General features: G+C 51.2%; 1 protein-coding gene across 1 annotated transcript; it reads left to right on the forward strand.

Annotated features, from left to right (window-relative positions):
• The first annotated feature begins 3,087 nt into the window (after positions 1-3,087).
• On the forward strand, positions 3,088-19,470 carry LOC140402411 (distal membrane-arm assembly complex protein 2-like). Its single transcript, XM_072490175.1, has 4 exons — positions 3,088-3,245; positions 9,808-9,947; positions 12,548-12,710; positions 18,938-19,470. Exons 2-4 carry the CDS (start codon positions 9,920-9,922, stop codon positions 19,125-19,127), a joined length of 381 nt encoding a protein of 126 aa, XP_072346276.1. The 5' UTR covers positions 3,088-3,245; positions 9,808-9,919; the 3' UTR covers positions 19,128-19,470.
• Positions 19,471-19,653: the final 183 nt, after the last annotated feature.

Below are 19,653 nucleotides of genomic sequence, written 5' to 3' on the forward strand. Positions count from 1 at the left end.
ATCCGGATCCTGTTTTTCAGGAATGCTGCCAATTGTGCGAAGGGTGTTGTTCAGGTTGATGACCCATCTGACTTTTCCTGACACAGGATGCGAGCGGGGCCAGTTCCCACGTGGCTCAGCAGGAACATGCATCGAACCAGAACAAGCTCAGTGATTCCAGTTCATGCTGTGGTCTCAGCCAGTGCTTGGCCTGGGTCTTTGGCCTCAGTCCCACTGAGTGCCAGCCTTGGCTGAATGGGTCACACACCTGCCTCAGAGCCAGAGGCCGCCGTGCCCAAAACACCACTCCAGACCTGAGCATCTAGGCTGATTTTTCTTTTATTCGTTTCTGGAACGTGGGCATCCCTAATTGCCCTTGAGGGGGCAGTTAAGATTCAACCACATCGCTGTGGGTCTGGAGCCACATACAGGCCAGACCGGGTAAGGACGGCAGATTTCCTTCCCTAAAGGACATCAGTGAACCAGGTGGGTTTTTACGACAGTCGACAATGATGTCATCATTGTACTTCTGTTTTTTAATTTAGCGTGCCCAATTTTTTCCCCAATTATGGGGCAATTTAGCGCGGCCAATCCACCTACCCTGCACATCTTTGGGTTGTGGGGGCGAGACCCACGCAAACACGGGGAGAATGTGGCAAACTCCACACGGACAGTGACCCAGAGCCGGGATCGAACCTGGGACCTCGATGCCGCGAGGCAGCAGTGCTAACCATCATTCGACCTCTTAATTCCAGATCTTTAATGAATTCAAATTTCACCATCTGCAGTGGCAGGATTTGAACGTGGGTCCCCAGAGCATCACTCTGGGTCTCTGGTTTTCTAGTCCAGTGACAATACTGCTACGCCGCCGCCTCCCAATAAAGCTCGCAATGCTACACTGAGAGAGTGCTGCACTGTCGGAGGTGGGGCCCTTTTGAGTGAAATATTAAAGTGAGGCCTGGTGCACCCCTCAGATGCTTGTAAAACATCCCAAGACTCTATTTTGAACAGGGTAGTTCTCTCTGATAGCCCCTAAGAGGAGGTAATTTGGCCCTCGAGTCTGTACTCACCCTCTGAAAGAACACCCTCCCCAGGTCCACTCCCCCACCCTAACCTACATATCCTTGCACGCTAAGGGGCAATTTATCACGGCCAATCCACCTAACCTGCACATCTTTGGATTGTGGGAGGAAACCCAAGCACCCACAGGAAACCCACGCAGACCCGGGGAGAACGTGCAGACTCCCACAGACAGTGACCCGAGGCCGGAATTGTACCCGGGTCCCTGGTGCTGTGAGGCAGCATTGCTAAACACTGTGCCACCATGCCGTCACGCAAACCAGTTAGTTCCAGTTTCTTTCTCTCTTCCCCCCATCCCTGTATCATTTTCTCCTTCGCATATTTTTCCGCTACCCTTTTGAAGGCTGCAGCTGCCACTTAATCACTCAGCACATCCCAAATCCTAACCACTCATTGCGTAAAAAGGTCCCCCCACAAGTTGCCTCAAGTCCTTTTGTCGGTCACTCTCAAGTCTTTACCCTCTGATTATTAACCCTTTGGCTCCTGAACTGTTCCTCTTCCTCTTCAAGCTCGCTGCCCGAAGGCAAGGCCTTGCTGGTTATTTGCGGAACCACGGCGCAGGGCCCTAAACTTCCACTACGGGTAGGGCGAGGAGAAAGGCCCCGGGTCTGCCTCAGCCGGAATGGGGATCGAACCCTGTGACGTTAACCCAACTGCGTCCCACCCCTTCTGTACCGTTCCATTCTACAATTCTAACGGTCACTTCTGACCAAAAATAGGTGTTGACGATCACATTTCTGTTTCTGTGACCTTGCTGTGCGCGATCCGGCTGCCACGTTTCCCTCAGTGACTGAGCTTCACAAATCCTTCATTGGCCGCGAGCTACTTTGGAATTCTCTTCTCTTCTCAATCCTTCCTGGGATGTGGCACGGCCAGCGTTTGTTGTCCATCCCTAATTGCCCTTGGACTGATTGGAGTGTCCCACCCGGCCATTGCTGTGGGGTCTGAAGACACGGTAGGCCAGACCGGGTAAGGACGGCAGATTTCCTTCCCTAAAGGGGACATTAGTGAACCAGGTGGGTTTTTACGACAATCGGCAATGGTTTCATTATCACTGAGACTCGCTTTCAATTCCAAATTTTATGAATTTAATTTAATTTCCACCAGCTGCCGTGGTGGGATTCGAACCTGGGTCCCCAGAGCGTTCCCCTGGGTCTCTGGATTACTAGTCCAGTGACATCCCCACTACGCCACTGTCTTGGAATATTGTAGTTTGGATAAACCTTTCAAATACCTTACAGGGCAGCACGGTTAGCAGAGTTGATTCACAGCTCCAGGGTCCCAGGTTCGATTCCCGGCTTGGGTCACTGTCTGTGCGGAGTCTGCACGTTCTCCCCGTGTCTGCGTAGATTTCCTCCGGGTGCTCCGGTTTCCTCCCACAGTCCACAGATGTGCGGGTTAGGTGGATTGGCCATACTAAATTGCCCTTAGTGTCCAGAAACAAAAGTGGGGTTACGGGGATAGGATGGAGGTGTGGGGTGCTCTTTCCAAGGGCCGGTGCAGACTCGGTGGGCTGAATGGCCTCCTTCTGCACTGTAAATTCTGGAAGAAAACAGGTTAGGCTCTAGCAAGAGTACGGTGCTCAATTCTGGGCACAATTCTTGAGGGAGGAGGTCCATGTCCTCGGAGCAGGGGCCGAGGACATTACTCGAATGGGGTGAGGGCGAGAAACCGGAGAAACTGTGGTCGTGCTTCCTCCACCACAGAAGGCTAAGGGGAGATTTAAAAGAGGTGTTCAAAATGGTGAACTATTTAAATAGAGTGAATAGGGGGGAGGACAGTGCTCGCAGTGGTTGCGAAATAAACAACCAGAGGACGTAGATTGAAGCAAATTGGCCAGAGGTGCTTGTTGTACACAGTGTGATACTGCGCACTGGAAGGTACTGCCTGAGAGGGAGGGGTGCAAGCAGCTTCAATCATAATCAAAAAATAGTCAATAAATAGTTGAATGGAAAGATCTCACTGGGCTATGGGAAAAGGGCAGGGGTGCGGAATCAATGACCCAAATCACAGCTACAAGGGGCCGAATAGTCACCCACCAGCGCTGCTGTGATTCCAGCTCTGTGAAAGGCACCATATAATTGCAGCTTTTCTCTCTGTTGCAGGTACTATGGATATACCCAAAGCACATACGGCGTTTATGTTGCTGCCGCTCACTACATTCTGCAGCAGAGGGGAGGTGTACGGTATGTTGTGGTGTTACCCTTCCTGTGCTGTGTGTGTGTGCGTGGGGGGGGGGAGGGTCAGAGTTCTGAACAGTTCTGACGCACTTTTTCCTTTATTTGTTCACGGGACGCGAGTGACCACATCCACGTTCATTGGCCATCCCTAAACGTCCCCGAGAAGATGGTGTCTTGTTTGGCTGTTTCGTAGAAGCTCATCAAATTTACAGTGCAGGGGCAGGCCATTCGGCCCATCGAGTCTGTACCGGCCCTTGTAAAAAGCACCCGACCCAAGCCCACACCTCCACCCTATCCCCATAACCCAGCAACCCGCCCAACCTTTTTGGACACTAAGGGCAGTTTAGCGTGGCCAATGCACCTAACCTGCACCTCTTTGGACTTGTGGGAGGAAACCGGAGCGCCCGGAGGAAACCCACGCAGACACGGGGGAGAACGTGCACACTCCGCACAGACAGTGACCCAAGCCGGGAATCGAACCTGAGACCTTGAGAGCTGTGAAGCAACGGTGCTAACCACTGTGCTACCGTGCTGCCCACTAAGAGGGGGCAGTTAAGAGTCGACTACATTGTCGTGGGTCTGGTGTCACATGTAGACCGTAAGACATAGGAGAAGAATTAGGCCACTCGGCCCATCGAGTCAGCTCTGCCATTCGATCAAGGCTGATATCTTTCTCATCCCCATTCTCCTGCATTCGCCCCATAATCCCTTATTGATCAAGAACCTCTGTCTTAAAGACACTCAGTAATTTGGCCTCCACAGCCTTCTGCAGCAAAGAGTTCCACAGATTCACCACCCTCTGGCTGAAGAAATTCCTCCTCATCTCTGTTTTAGAGCCTCACAGTCTGAGGCTGTGCCCTCGGTTTCTAGTTTCCCCTACCAGTGAAAACATCCTCTCCACGTCCACTCTATCTTGGCCTCTCAATATTCTGTAAGTTTCAATAAGATTCCCCCCTCATCCTTTTAAAACTCCCATCGAGTAGGCCAGACCGGGTAAGGAGGGCAGATTTCCTTCCCTATAGGACACGCGTGAACCTGGATTTTTACAACAATCGACAATGGTTTCCTGGTAGCACGGTAGCACAGTGATTAGCACAATTGCTTCACAGCTCCAAGGTCCCAGGTTCGATTCCGGCTTGGGTCACTGTCTGTGCGGAGTCTGCACGTTCTCCCCGTGTCTGCGTGGGTTTCCTCCGGGTGCTCCGGTTTCCTCCCACATTCCAAAGATGTGCAGGTTAGGTGGATTGGCCGTGCTAAATTGCCCTTAGTGTCCAAAAAGGGTAGGTGGGATTGTTGGGTTAGAGGGATAGGGTGGAAGTAAGGGCTTAAGTGGGTGGGTGCAGACTCGATGGGTCGAATGGCCTCCTTCTGCACTGTATGCTCTATGTTAAATGGAGCCATGCAATTCCCCTCAGCCACTCCCATCCGGTGGGGAATTTCCCCATCCCCTTCCCCCTTGGGGACACCCGCTCAGGTCTTACCCGGTCCCCAGGTGAATGTTGACCATGTCCTGGGCTTTGATCTGCTTTGAGGCGAAATTCTACCGTCTGTGTATAAACTCAGCAAGTCACACTCACCAATCACCCCTGTGCTTGCTGACCACCATGGGCTGCTGGTCAGGCAATGCCTAAATTTTATCATTCTCATCCTTCCTTTCCCTATCTCGATAACCTCCTCCAGGCCTTCAGCTCTCTGAGATACCTGCATTCATCAGTCTGGCCTGTGGAGAAATCCCGATTTTAATATTTTTGTCCCCAAAAATATACTTTATTCATAAAATTTGTAGAAGTATATTTCAAAACACTTCAACTCAAAAACTACAGGAAGTACCACTGCCCCACTCACACACAGATACAGACACAGAAACACACAGACACAGCCACACACACATTTTTCCTTGGATGGTGAGGGTGATCTTGGCAGTGTGGATGAGCAGAGAGATCTCGGTGTCCATGTACATAGATCCCTGAAAGTTGCCACTCAGGTGAGAGAGTTGTTAAGAAGGCGTACGGTGTGTTAGCTTTTATTGGTAGAGGGATTGAGTTTCGGAGCCATGAGGTCATGTTGCAGCTATACAAAACTCTGGTGTGGCCGCATTTGGAGTATTGCGTGCAATTCTGGTCGCCACATTATAGGAAGGATGTGGAAGCATTGGAAAGGGCGCAGATGAGATTTACCAGAATGTTGATTGGTATGGAGGGAAGATCTTATGAGGAAAGGCTGAGGGACTTGAGGCTGCTTTCATTAGAGAGAAGAAGGTTAAGAGGTGACTTAATTGAGGCATACAAGATGATCAGAGGATTGGATAGGGTGGACAGCGAGAGCCTTTTTCCTCGGACGGTGATGTCTAGCACGAGGGGACATAGCTTTAAATTGAGGGGAGATAGATATAGGACAAATGTCAGAGGTAGGTTCTTTACTCAGAGAGTAGCAAGGGCGTGGAATGCCCTGCCTGCAACAGTAGTGGACTCGCCAACATTAAGGGCATTTAAATGGTCATTGGATAGACATATGGACAATAAGGGAATAGTGTAGATGGGCTTTAGAGTGGTTTCACAGGTCGGCGCAACATCGAGGGCCGAAGGGCCTGTACTGCGCTGTAATGTTCTATATAGATGCATACACCCACACACAGATACTGACACACATGCACACACAGACACAGGCGCATATACATAAACACATGGACACAAGCAGATTGTTGTACCTGTCCAATTCAGATACTTCAGCCAGTTCCTTAATCAAAGTTTACCCAGGTGTCTTTATTGATGAGGAGAGCAAAGTACAGACACGGATATAATGCAACACACTTTATTAAATATAGTCAACCTGTAAATTGCCCACTATATATACAAGAAACACCCAGGATCTGACTAGACACCTGCAAAGGTGGTTTGGTATGCTGTAGATCCGATCCCTCAGTCCCTCTGCTTTCTCTTTGCAAAGATGATTCTCGCTGGCTCTTGCTTGCTTCCGTCTGGTCAAGGTCACCTCACACACCGAGTCTTTGCTGCTGGTGTCTCTGAGTTGCCTACCTTTATCCCCCTCTCTCCCCGCCTTTCCAGAAACTTCTCTGGCTTCCGGCCAATGAGATCTTGGAGGGGGTCCCAGCAGCCAATGGTCCGGTTGATGACTGTTTGACAGGCCACCTGAGCCCACCGCAGGTGTCCCATCTCTGGCGGTGTGGGCTGCACATGACCTGTCCCCATATACGGTAATGGTAGATACTCTGGGTGACAGACAGTCTGGCTCGATCCGCGCTACGGACAATAGACCTGTGCATTTCAATGGGGTACGAAGATCTGCTGGATCTCAGTAATGAATATTTGATAGGTGATTGAATGGGACAGTGTAATGACAGTCTAGGAATAACAGCAAAAGGGATTATTATCTAAATGATAAAATATTAAAACATGCTGCTGTGCAGAGAGACCTGGGTGTGCTAGTGCATGAGTCGCAAAAAGTTGGTTTATAGGTGCAACAGGTGATTAAGAAGGCAAATGGAGTTTTGTCCTTCATTGCTAGAGAGATGGAGTTTAAGACTAGGGAGGTTATGCTGCAATTGTATAAGGTGTTAGTGAGGCCACACCTGGAGTATTGTGTTCAGTTTTGGTCTCCTTACCTGAGAAAGGACGTACTGGCACTGGAGGGTGTGCAGAGTAGATTCACTAGGTTAATCCCAGAGCTGAAGAGGTTGGATTACGAGGAGAGACTGGGACTGTACTCGTTGGAATTCAGAAGGATGAGGGGGGATCTTATAGAAACATACAAAATTATGAAGGGAATAGATAGGACAGGTGCGGGCAGGTTGTTTGCACTGGCGGGTGAAAGCTGAACTAGGGGACAAAGCCTCAAAATAAGGGGAAGTAGATTTAGGACTGAGTTTAGGAGGAACCTCTTCATCCAAAGGGTTGTGAATCTATGGAATTCCTTGCCCAGTGAAGCAGTAGAGGCTCCTTCATTAAATGTTTTTAAGATAAAGATAGATAGTTTTTTGAAGAATAAGGGGATTAAGGGTTATGGTGTTCGGGCCGGAAAGTGGAGCTGAGTCCACAAAAGATCAGCCATGATCTCATTGAATGGTGGAGCAGGCTCGAGGGGCCAGATGGCCTACTCCTGCTCCTAGTTCTTATGTTCTTTACGCCTGCGTGCCCAGTGTAGACAGCGAGCTGAATACACCTGGTCATACTGCTGTTGGTTTTGTTAATAAAAGGGATTCAGGGGAAGGGACTTCTGCCTCCGTGGACTTATTACAAACAGGTCCAGACATGTTCTGGCAGCTTGCCTGTCGATTGAGTATTTGACTTTGGTCAAGTCTGGGTTCCAACAGCCTGTCTGAGGTTTGACTGCAGTATGATTTTAAAATGCCCAATTCTTTAATTTAAGATTATCCAATTTAATTGGCCTTAAAACTAGGCCCTGATTAGATGACCACAAGATACACACACAGACACAGACACACGCACAGATACAGCCTCACACGCGCTCAGACACGCACGTACACACCTACTTACACTTAATGTTATTCCTTAAACGCTGTTTACTCAAGTTGTTGTTTACTCAACATCGAGCCAACAATTTCAGATCGTAACACCATGTTTCCAGACAGCAGGAGCTGGAACAGATCCTTTTGATAATTTATGCAATCTGTTTGTTGCTCTAATTTACTCCCACACCCCTGCCCCACCACACTTCCTGCCTCACCTCCGAACTTGCCTAAAATCTGTTTCATCTCTGAGATTTTTCAGTTCTGCTGAAAAGTTAAATCTGCAGTGTTAATGTCTGCTTCTCTCTCCGCATTTGCTTGCGGACCTGCTGGGAATTTCTGGCCTTTTCCGGTAATATTTCCGATCTCCAGCACCCGCGTACCAAATTTTTTTTTTCTCCCCAAATAAGGGGCAATTTAGCTCGGCCAATCCACCTTCCCTGCACATCTTTGGGTTGTGAGAGGGCAGCACGGTGGCGCAGTGGGTTAGCACTGCTGCCTCACGGCGCCGGGTTTCCAGGTTCAATCCCGGCTCTGGATCACTGTCCGTGTGGAGTTTGCACATTCTCCCCGTGTTAGCGTGGGTTTCAGCCCCACAACCCAAAGATGTGCAGGGTAGGTGGATTGGCCGCGCTAAATTGCCCATAAATTGGAAAAAATGAATTGGGTACAGTAAATTTATGAAAAAATAAAAAATAAATGTAAAAATAAAAATCTTCGCGTTGTGGGGGTGAGACCCACGTAGATGCGGAGAGAATGCTAAACTCCACACGGACAGTGACCCGGGGCCGGGATTGAACCCGGGTCCTCGGCGCACCCGCCGTATTTTGCCTTTCAAAGAGCCAGGACTATTGGCAGTGCATGGGGATTAATTTTGGTCAGTGAGGGGTAGGGGCTCAGTGTGGGGGAGGGGCTCAGTGTGGGGGAGGGGGGCCAGTGAGGGGGAGGGGGGGTCAGTGTGGGGGAGGGGGGGTCAGTGTGGGGGAGGGGGGTCAGTGTGGGGGAGGGGGGGTCAGTGTGGGGAGGGGGGGTCAGTGTGGGGGAGGGGGGTCAGTGTGGGGGAAGAGGGTCAGTGTGGGTAGGGGGGGTCAGTGTGAGGGAGGGGGGTCAGTGTGAGGGAGGGGGGGTCAGTGTGGGGGAGGGGGCTCAGTGAGGGGGAGGGGGGGTCAGTGTGGGGAGGGGGGTCAGTGAGGGGGAGGGGCTCAGTGTGGGGGAGGAGCTCAGTGTGGGGAGGGGAGGTCAGTGTGGGGGAGGGGGCTCAGTGAGGGGGAGGGGGGGTCAGTGTGGGGAGGGGGGTCAGTGTGGGGGAGGGGGGTCAGTGTGGGGGAAGAGGGTCAGTGTGGGTAGGGGGGGTCAGTGTGAGGGAGGGGGGTCAGTGTGAGGGAGGGGGGGTCAGTGTGGGGGAGGGGGCTCAGTGAGGGGGAGGGGGGGTCAGTGTGGGGAGGGGGGTCAGTGAGGGGGAGGGGCTCAGTGTGGGGGAGGAGCTCAGTGTGGGGAGGGGAGGTCAGTGTGGGGGAGGGGGCTCAGTGAGGGGGAGGGGGGGTCAGTGTGGGGAGGGGGGTCAGTGAGGGGGAGGGGCTCAGTGTGGGGGAGGAGCTCAGTGTGGGGAGGGGGGCAGTGTGGGGGAGAGGGGGCAGTGTGGGAGGGGGGGCAGTGTGGGGGTGGGGGGTTCAGTGCGGGGGGGGGTCAGTGTGGGGGAGGGGGGTCAGTGCGGGGGGGGAGCAGTGTCACTGGTCAGTGTGGGGGAGGGGGGACTGTCGGTGTCACCGCTCCGGCCCGATGATGGTCGGTGACTCACTCTGTCTAATTTCAGGTTGCTGCCCAGCAGCTGCTGGTGCCAGGCCGCTGTTGGGCGCACTCTGACCCCTCCAGGCTGGCACAGGGTCGCTGGGCACAGCGGTGGCTGCTGAAACTCTACCAACGCTTTTACGACATTGAAAACCTTTTCAACTGGAATTTTGGAAAGCCCTGGCAATACGTCAGCACAGATACAATTGGCTCCCTTGTATGTTAAGAATGCCCGTGGTTCATTGTGCCTTTCGCTAAGCCCCAGACGATGATTCAGACCTGTCTTGTTTGCAGGTTTGCAGGCCAGGAGGCGTGGTACCGGGCAGATCGAAGGGGGAACTTCAGCTGGGACTTCCTGAAGCACAAAGAGGTCCCACTCGAAGGTGTCGACGCCAGCGGCTCCTCGATGACCTATGACGGGCTGGAGAATTTAGGTGAGGGCTGAGCGAAATTAGCCAGGTCTGTCCCTCAAAAGATTCACAGACAAGTTTCTCTCTCCTGGTTCCAGCCTGGAAGGATAAGACTTAAATTAAGTGGCGCCTTTTAGAACCTCAGAACTTGCCCGAGCACTTTACAGGTAATGGTGTATTTATAAAATAACCTCACTGACGTAAAGTAGAAACATGTGGCAACCAATTTGCTCACACCAAGGCCCCCCCCTCCCCTCCCACACAGGTTCAGTCGGGTCTTCCAGACGGCATTGGGTGGTTATTTGAATAGGAACAATGTGCAGGGGTGCGGGGAAAAGGCAGGGGTGTGGCACTGAGTCATGATTCACGCTTGGAGAGCGGCTGCTGAGACGATGGGCCTCCTTCTGTGATGGGATTTTAACACGAGGTGAGTCCTAGATCAGGTCATTTGTCTCATTGCTGGTTGTAGAAGCTTTCCCTGTGTAAGTTTGGGGGAGGCAGTGGCAGAGTGGTATTGCCACTGGACTAGTGATCTGGAGACCCAGGGTAATGCTCTGGGGACCCGAGTTCGAATCCCACCACGGCAGATGGTGACATTTGAATTCAGTAAAAAATCTGGAATTTAAAAAACTAATGATGACCATGGAACCATTGTCGTAAAATCCCATCTGGCTCGCTGATGTCCTTCGGGGAAGGAAATCTGCCGTCCTTGCCCGGTCTGGCCGACATGTGACTCCAGACCCACAGCAATGTGGTTGACTCTTAAATGGCCCAGCCAGTCACTCAGTTCAAGGGCAATTGGGGCCCAGCCAGCAACGCCCAGATCTCACAAATCAATTAATTAAATTTAATAATTTTTATTGTCACAAGTAGGCTCACATTAACACTGTAAGGAAGTTGTGAAAAGCCCCGAGTCGCCACTCTCCGGCGCCTGTTCGGGTACACGGAGGGAGAATTCAGAATGTCCAAATTACCTAACAGCACGTCTTTCGGGACTTGTGGGAGGGAACCGGAGCACCCGGAGGAAACCCACGCAGACACGGGGAGGACGTGCAAACTCCACACAGACAATCACCTGAGGCCGGAATCGAACCCGGGTCCCTGGCGCTGTGAGGCAGCGGTGCTAACCACTGTTCCACCATGCTGCCTAATCTCCCCGTCTATCTCTCTCCTTCTAGATGTTGCTTAAACCCTAACTCCTTTCATCTAGCTTTTGGTCACCTGTCCTAGAATCTGTTGCCTCAGTATCACATTTTGGTTCAATAACACCTGGCGATGTTTGTTAAGTAATGGGTTAAGAGACATTCCAATTAGTTGTCTCATTTATGTTAAGTATCCAATAATTGACACTGATATGAAAAGGGGCTTCAGGTGGCCTTTGTGTCAGGTGATGTGATGTTAGAGATTCGTGCAGAGTCTGTTCAAGTAAATTACAGGTGTTGGAAAAGGAGCAGAACCTTTGACTCTTTATACAACAGCAGCTAAACGTCTAACAACGTTTCATTATCTCAAAGGTGCCACACAAATGCAAAACATTGTTATTCTCTCAGGCCGCATCTGTCCCCTCTTTCGCCTCCTGACTGACCTCGGTCCTCGTGTATCCGATCAGAAACACCAGGAAACCCTTGAAACAAATCAAACTGGTGTTCTTGCACGTCGCTTGCAGAAGGCCACGTTAACTCAGCCGCTAGTTTTAGTGGCCCTGAGTCAGATCGTCTTGCACTTTGACCCCATTACAGACCTTGACCACATGACATCCGGCTGGCTTTCACCACAGCACAGATGGAAAGCCACTGCCCAATCAGATGCGATGTCAAAACGAAGACCTGGTTACCTGTTCAGGTGTTTAGAAAGGATCCCACTCGAGGGGGGGGCAATTCAGTGCTACGCTGTCAGAGGTTTGTCGGATGGGAAATTGAGTTGAAATTGAACCCACTTTGAAGAAGAGCAACAACTCGGCCAACAGGTGTAAAACAATTTACCTGTTCAGCTGCACCTTCTGTGTGTGGGATGTTGCAGTGCACAAATTGGCTCGCCCCGTTTCCTACATTGCACTTCGAACGGACATATTTGACTGTAAGGCGCTTTGCGACACCCTAACGCAGTGAAAGGTGTCCTGAGCCCTGAGCCTTTGCTTCCTGATCTTCTGGCAGTGCTACTTGTGGGAGCTTCCTGTGCGCAAATTGGCTGCTGCGTTTCCTGCCTTCGGAGTCAGCAGGGAGCCCCACCATTGCCAGTGGCGGAAGGGCCCAGGTTTAAAGCGCTTGAGTAAACGTGGAAACGTTTTCTTGCACAGTGGGTTGTGGTGACCAGGAACGTACTGTCTGAAAGGCTGGCCGAGGCAGATTGGACAGTAACTTTCCAAAGGGGAACTGGGTAAATACTTGTCGGGAACAATATTCAGAGGGCTGTAGGGAAAGAGCAGGGAATGGGACTCGTCGAATAGTTCCAGCAAAGACCTAGCATAAACACAAAGGGCCGAATGGCCTCCTGTGCCGTTTCATTCTACAGGTTTAACAGTGACTGCACTGGCTGTAAAGTGCTTTGGGACATCTTGAGGCAATGAATGAGGCGCTATATAAATGCCACCTCTTTAACTTTCTAATGTCCTTGTGTGCGTTCAGTGTGTTTGAAGGAACTGAAGTATTTGAATCTGAGCCACTGCCCCTTCATCGATGACTGGTGTCTGAGTCGGCTGCAGGTGTTTGGAGACTCGCTCGAAGAGTTGCGACTCTCCGGCTGTCCTAGAGTTACGGAGCGAGGACTGGCCTCGCTGCACCACCTGAAGTAAGTTACGGTCAGCCAGGGACAGGCACAGCTAATTCCGTTTGGCGCAGAATAATTTTGCTTCGGTGTTGCCAGGCACGGCTCTGTCGGTGGTCCTCTCGTCTCTTGACTCCAGGCTGACACTGTCAGCGAGAGCTGAGCTATTGGAGGTGCTCCTTCTCAGCTGGGGGCTACAGGGATCAAAGGATATGGGAGGGGGAATAACGGGAACAAGTTACGCAGTTGCTTGATCAGCCGCGATCATAACCGACAGTGGAGCCGGCTCGAGAGGCTGCTCCTCCTATTTCCTATGTTTCTCCCCCGTCTACTCTGTCCAGCCCCTCCTGATTTTGAACATCTCTATCAAATCTCCTCTCGGCCTTCCTCGCTCCAAGGAGAACAGTCCCAACCTCTCCAATCTCTCCTCATCACTGAGGTTTTCCATCCCTGGGACCGTTCTTGTAAACCTCTTCTGCTCTCTCTCCAATGTGTTCACATCCTTCCTATAGTGTGGCGTCCAGAACTGTGCACAATATTCCAACTGAGGATTAACTAGTGTCTTGTAGAAATTCAGAATAACCTCCTCGCTCTTGTACTCTCTGCCCCTATTAATAAAGTTCAGGAGGGGGGCAGCACGGTGGCGCAGTGGTTAGCACTGCTGCCTCACGGCGCCGAGGTCCCAGGTTCGATCCCGGCCCCGGGTCACTGTCCGTGTGGAGTTTGCACATTCTCCCCGTGTTTGCGTGGGTTTTGCCCCCACAACCCAAAGATGTGCAGGCTAGGTGGATTGGCCACGCTAAATTGCCCCTTAATTGGAAAAAATGAATTGGGAACACTAACTTTTTTTTAAATTAATAAAGCTCAGGATACTATATATTTTATTAACTACTCTCTCCACCGGACATTCTTAATGATCTACGCACATATGAACCCTGGTCCCTCTGCCCCTGTATCCCCTTGAGAATTGTTTGCTTTATTTTATAGTCTCTCCCATGCTCTTCCTACCAAAGTGCTTCACCTCATATTTCTCTGCATTGAATTTAATCCGCCACTGTTCTGCCCACTTCACAACCTTGTCTATATCTTTTTGAAGTCCTCCTCACAGTTTACAATGCTTCCAAGTTTTGTATAATCCACAAACTAGATATTGTCCCCTGCACACCAAAGATCCGGGTCATTAATATATATCAGGAAAAGCAAGGGCTCAGAATGTTCAAATTACGTAACAGCACGTCTTTGGACTGTGGGAGGAAACCGGAGCACCCGGAGGAAACCCACGGGGAGAACGTGCAGACTCCGCACAGACAGCGACCCAGCCGGGAATCGAACCTGGGACCCTGGCGCTGTGAGGCCACAGTGCTACCCACTGTGTTACCGTGCTTCCTTCAAGGTGGCAGGGCAGCATAGTGGTTAGCACCTCTGCCTCACAGCGCCAAGGACTCGGGTTCAATTCTGGCCTTGGGTGACTGTGGGGAGTCTGCACGTCCTCCCCCTGTCTGCGTGGGTTTCCTCCGGGTGCTCCGGTTTCCTCCCACAGTCCAAAGATGCGCAGGTTAGGTGGGGTTACGGGGCTAGGGTGGGGGAGTGGGCCTAGTTAGGCTGTTCTTTCAGAGGGTCAGGCCAGACTCGGTGGGCCGAAAGGTCTCCTTCTGCACTGTAGGGATTTTATGATATCCTGAGATGTGTATCATCCCGTGTCGGTGTCTTGTCAACTTTAAATGCCATCAGTCTATTCAACACCTCCTCCTTCTCAAATTCCTTCCGGTGACAGAGTTTCCTCATTTGTCACCATGGCCTACATAGCATCTGCTTCCTTGGTAAAGATAGACGCAGAGTAATCATTTAACACCTCAGCCATACCTCCCAGCCTCCCATGTGTAAATTCCCTTGTTTGGTACCAAATCGGATCACTTCCTCCTTTTACCACCCATTTATATGCTTCAAGAAGACTTTGAGATTCCCCCTTTTTCTTGGCTTCCAGCCATTAGTCATAATCCCTCTTCGCTTCTCCTATTTACTCCTCACCTCTCCTCTGAACCATCTGTATTCAGCCTGCTTCCCAGTTGGATTTTCTACCGACCACCTTGTAATTGTGATAGTCGCCTCTTGCGTGCCCGCTGACATGACACTCGCTCACAAGTCACCACCTCCTATAGGGCAATTAGGGAAGGACAGTAAGCCCAGTGATGTCCACAGATTTTTTTTTTCTTTAAAAGATGCAAACTGGGCCAGCGCGGTGGCGCAGTGGATTAGCCCTGCTGCGTCACGGCGTCGAGGTCCCAGGTTCGATCCCGGCTCTGGGTCACTGTCCGTGTGGAGTTTGCACTTTCTCCCTGTGTTTGTGTGGGTTTCGCCCCGACAAACCCAAAGATGTGCAGGGTAGGTGGATTGGCCGCGCTAAATTGCCCCTTAATTGGGAGGGGAAAAAAATTGGGTATCTAAATTTATAAAAAATAAGATGCAAACTAGCCAGAATGATCTATTCAGCAACACAAATTGGCCTCGCAAATCTGCAGGAAGGGAGAAATGCGAATTGTGGCTAAACACCCACATCCTTTGAGATCGCGGGAATAAAATGAGCTTCTTTTCAGCCACCCTGTCTTGGCGGGATGGATTATACGCAGCAAGTTGGCTCAGGCGGCAACCCGCATTTATATGGCTCTTTAAATTGTCCCATGGTGCTTGGCGGAAGTATCGAGAATTAAAATATGTCACTGAAATGAAAAATAAAAATCGCTTATTGTCACGAGTAGGCTTCAATGAAGTTACTGTGAAAAGCCCCTAGTCGCCACATTCCGCCACCTGTTTGGGGAGGCTGGTATGGGAATCGAACCGTGCTCTGGCCTGCCTGGGTCTGCTTTAAAAGCCAGCGATTTAGCCCAGTGTGCTAAACCAGCCCCTGAGCTCCATAAAAAGAGATATTGAGAGAGAGTCTTGGCCGATTGACCCCTTGTTCTGTGACTCTTGTGTTCGAGACCCTCCAGTGTGGGGAAGCAAGCTCTCTGCATTTACTCTGTCAGCATGGCTTAAGAATTTACAGTTTACAGTGATCGCCTCATTCCACTCAATTTGGTTTTATTCATTTCCTGCGGGATATGGGTGTCACTGGCTAGGCCTGAATTTGTTGTCCAGCCCTAATGACCCCTGGAGAAGGTGATGGGTGAGCCGCCTTGACCCGCTGCAGTCCCTGTGGAGTAGGTACACCCACAGTGCTGTTAGAGAGGGAGTTCCAGGATTTTGTCCCAGCGATACTGAAGGAGCGGCCGATATATTTCAAAGTCAGGGTGACAGGTGCCATTTTAACTTTTAAAAATCTTTATTTTCAATTAAGGGGCAATTTAGCACGGCCAATCCACCTACCCTGCACGTCTTTGGGGTGTGGGGGTGAGACCCACGCAGACACGGGGAGAATGTGCAAACTCCACACGGACAGTGACCCGGGGCTGGGATCGAACCCGGGTCCTCGGCGCCGTGAGGTAGCAGTGCTAACCACTGCGCCACATGCCGCCCTATGCCATTTTAACTTTGAGCACTTTGCTCTCATGCCCACACGCCCTTCCTTGGCCTGCTTTGCATGCTCCAGTGAAGCCCAGGACTTTCACCCAGTGACATTGAAGGAACGACGATATATTTCCGAGTCAAGGTGGTGAGTGACTTGGAGGGTGATTCCCAGGAGGAGGTGTTCCCAGGAATCTGCTGCTTTTACCATTCTAGATGGTAGGCAGCCTTAATAAGTTCCTGCAGTGCATCTTGCAGATGGTACACACGGCTGACACTGTGCGTCAGTGGTGGAGGGAGTGAATGTTCGTGGATGGGGTACCAATTAAATGGGCTGCTTTGTCCTGGATGGTGTCGAGCTTCTTGAGTGTTGTTGGAGCTGCGCTCATCCAGGCAAGTGGGGAGTTTTCCATCAGACTCCTGACTTGTGCCTCGGTCCTTATAAGACTATCCTCTCAAGCCGGGAAGCAATCTAGTGAACCTTTATTGCACACTCTCTAAAGCCAATATAACCATCCTTAGGTAAGGAAACCAGTCCACAGTCCCAGGTGTGGTTTCGATAGAGCCTGATATATTTGCAGTAAGATTTCCTTATTCTTATACTCCAACTCCTTCAAATAAAGGCGAGCATACCATTTGCCTTCTTAATTGTTTTAATCACCAGCTTTATTTCCCGTGTCTTCACTACTCTCCTGAAGGGGGGCGATTCTACAATGATGTGGCAAGCATCAAAAGCAATGTGATAATTAGCCAGATAGTCAGGCTTTTTTAGTGATGTTTGTTGAGGGATTAATATTGGCCACGACATCAGGGAAGAACGTCCCTGCTCCTCCAAGGGATCTTTTCCTTCCATCTGAGAGGACAGTTTCATACCTCATCTGAAAGACGACACTCCAGATGTCGCAGCTCCCCCTCAGTGCTGCACAGGAAGTGTGGGCCTGGATTATGTACTCCAGCGTACGGAGTGAGACCTGAATCCACAACCTCCCGACTCAGCAGGTCAGACTGCGGCCCACTCAGCCACGGCTGATACCTAAAACTGCACAGGCTGTACTCCACTGACGACAAAAAAAAGTACAGCACAGGAACAGGCCCTTCGGGCCCCCAAGCCTGCGCCAACCATGCTGCCCCGTCTAATCTTTTTTTTTCATAAATTTAGTGTACCCAATTCATTTTTTTCCAATTAAGGGGCAATTTAGCGTGGCCAATCCACCTACCCTGCACATCTTTGGGTTGTGGGGGCAAAACCCACGCAGACACTGGGAGAAAGTGCAAACTCCCCCCCCCCCCCCCCCCCCGGAAAGTGACCCAGAGCTGGGGTCGAACCTGGGACCTTGGCGCCTTGAGGCAGCAGTGCTAACCAATGTGCCGCCGTGCTGCCCTCCTGCCCCGTCTAACCTAAAACCTTCTACAGTTCCGGGGTCCGTATCCCTCTGTTCCCATCCTATTCACGTCAAGACGCCCCTTAAACGTCACTATCGTATCTGCTTCCACCACCTCTTCCGGCAGCGAGTTCCAGGCACCCACTACCCTGTGTAAGCAAAAAACTTCCCTCACACATCTCCTCTAAACTTTGCCTCTCGTACCTTAAACCTATGTCCCCTAATAATTGACTCTTCCACCCTGGGAAAAGCCTCTGACTATCCACTCTGTCCATGCCCCTCATAATTTTGTAGACTTCGATCAGGTTGCCCCTCAACCTCCGTTGTTCCAGTGAGAACAAACGGGGTTCATCCAAACTCTCCTCATTGCTAATGCAGCACGGTAGTACAGTGGTTAGCACAATTGCTTCACAGCCCCAAGGTCCCAGGTTCAATTCCCGGCTTGGGTCACTGTCTGTGCGGAGTCTGCAAGTTTTCCCCGTGTCTGCGTGGGTTTCCTCCGGGTGCTCCGGTTTCCTCCCACCGTCCAAAGACGTGCAGCTTAGGTGAATTGGCCACGATAAATTGCCCTTAGTGTCCAAAATTGCCCTTAGTGTTGGTGGGGTTACTGGGCTATGGGGATAGGGTGGAGGTGTGGGCTTGGGTAGGGTGCTCTTTGCAAGAGCCGGTGCAGACTCGATGGGCTGAATGGCCTCCTTCTGCACTGTAAATTCTATGGTCTAATACCCTCCACACCAGGCAACATACTGGTAAACCTTTTCTGTACCCTCTCCAAAGCCTCCACATCCTTCTAGTAGTGTGGCGACCAGGATTGAACACTATATTCCAAGTGTGGCCTAACTAAGGCTCTATACAGCTGCAGCATGACTTGCCAATTTTTATACTCAATGCCCCAGCCGATGAAGGTAAGCTTCTTGACTACTTTCTCCACCTGACGAGCAGACAGCTGACATCTCCTGTTCTAGGTGGCTGCCACTCTCCCCGTGTCTCATGTCTGCTTTACCTTTGGTTAGATTTGGGTGGTGCGGTGGTTAGTACTGCTACCTCACAGTTCCAGGGACCCGGGTTCCGGCCGGGTGACTGTCTGTGTGGAGTTTGCACGTTCTCCCCGTGTCTGCGTGGGTTTCCTCCGGGTGCTCCGGTTTCCTCCCACAGTCCAACGGTGTGCAGGTTCGGTGGATTGGCCAATGCTAAATTGCCCTTAGTGTCCAAAGCGTTGGGCGGGGTTACGAGTTTGTGGGGATGGGGAGGGGGATTGGGCCTAGGTAGGATGCTCTTTCAGAGGGCTGGTGCAGACTTGATGGGCCGAATGGCCTCCTTATGCACTGTAACGATTCGAGCCACTGACCTTTTGCTCTTATCCCACAGGAACCTGAAGCGCCTGGACCTATCGGATCTTCCCGCTGTGTGCAACCGGGGGCTGGTGCGAATTATGCTGGAGGAGTGTCTGCCACAGTGCGAGATTGTGGGGATCGAGTACCAGGACGGGCTGTTACAGCAGAGCCTGCTCGAGCAGGAGCTCGGGCCGACCACCTCCTCTCTGAATCCAAAGCCCTGATGCCTCGGGCCTTCCTCTCATCAACCTGGTCGCACGAGGGGCTCAAGTTTGCTTTCTGAGGGATTCCCGACGACATTTACACCTCCTGCTTCGTGCAACCAGCTCCCAGCCCTAGAGTCAGCCACTAGAGGGTGACAGGAGCAGTCTGTGGTGACAGTTTGATCCCCTCTCCTTATCTGATTATCCCGGCGGAGTGAATTAATGTGGCAACAACTTGTGAAATCAGCCTTTAACTGCATTGCATCTGATTGCAACACCACCCTTACAGAATTGTGTCGAAGGCTTTCCAATCCCCTTGCATGTTTTGCCCGAAGAAAACGTTTATTAAAGTTCAAATAGTTTATTTGTCTGACATTGATGACCAGTTTATCATTGGCATCCTTGTGACGGATGTCAGGGAGCGAGGGGCGTTTTAATTGCAGGCAGAATGGTTCCAACGCCGAAGGGGGCCATTTGGCACTGGCCCTCCTCCGAAGGAGCGATTCACCGCGTATCGTCCCAAAACCCAGGGAATTCACTCTCTCGA

The sequence above is a fragment of the Scyliorhinus torazame genome, chromosome 25, assembly GCF_047496885.1.
Source record: "Scyliorhinus torazame isolate Kashiwa2021f chromosome 25, sScyTor2.1, whole genome shotgun sequence".
Classification (NCBI taxonomy): Eukaryota; Metazoa; Chordata; class Chondrichthyes; order Carcharhiniformes; family Scyliorhinidae; genus Scyliorhinus; species Scyliorhinus torazame.

Excerpts from the sequence above, each read along its gene's own strand:
- LOC140402411 (XM_072490175.1), top strand. The coding sequence starts at position 9,920 with ATGACCTATGACGGGCTGGAGAATTTAG. Across the intron at positions 9,948-12,547 it reads TGACGGGCTGGAGAATTTAG|TGTGTTTGAAGGAACTGAAG; the intron begins GTGAGGGCTGAG and ends GTGTGCGTTCAG. Across the intron at positions 12,711-18,937 it reads GCCTCGCTGCACCACCTGAA|GAACCTGAAGCGCCTGGACC; the intron begins GTAAGTTACGGT and ends CTTATCCCACAG.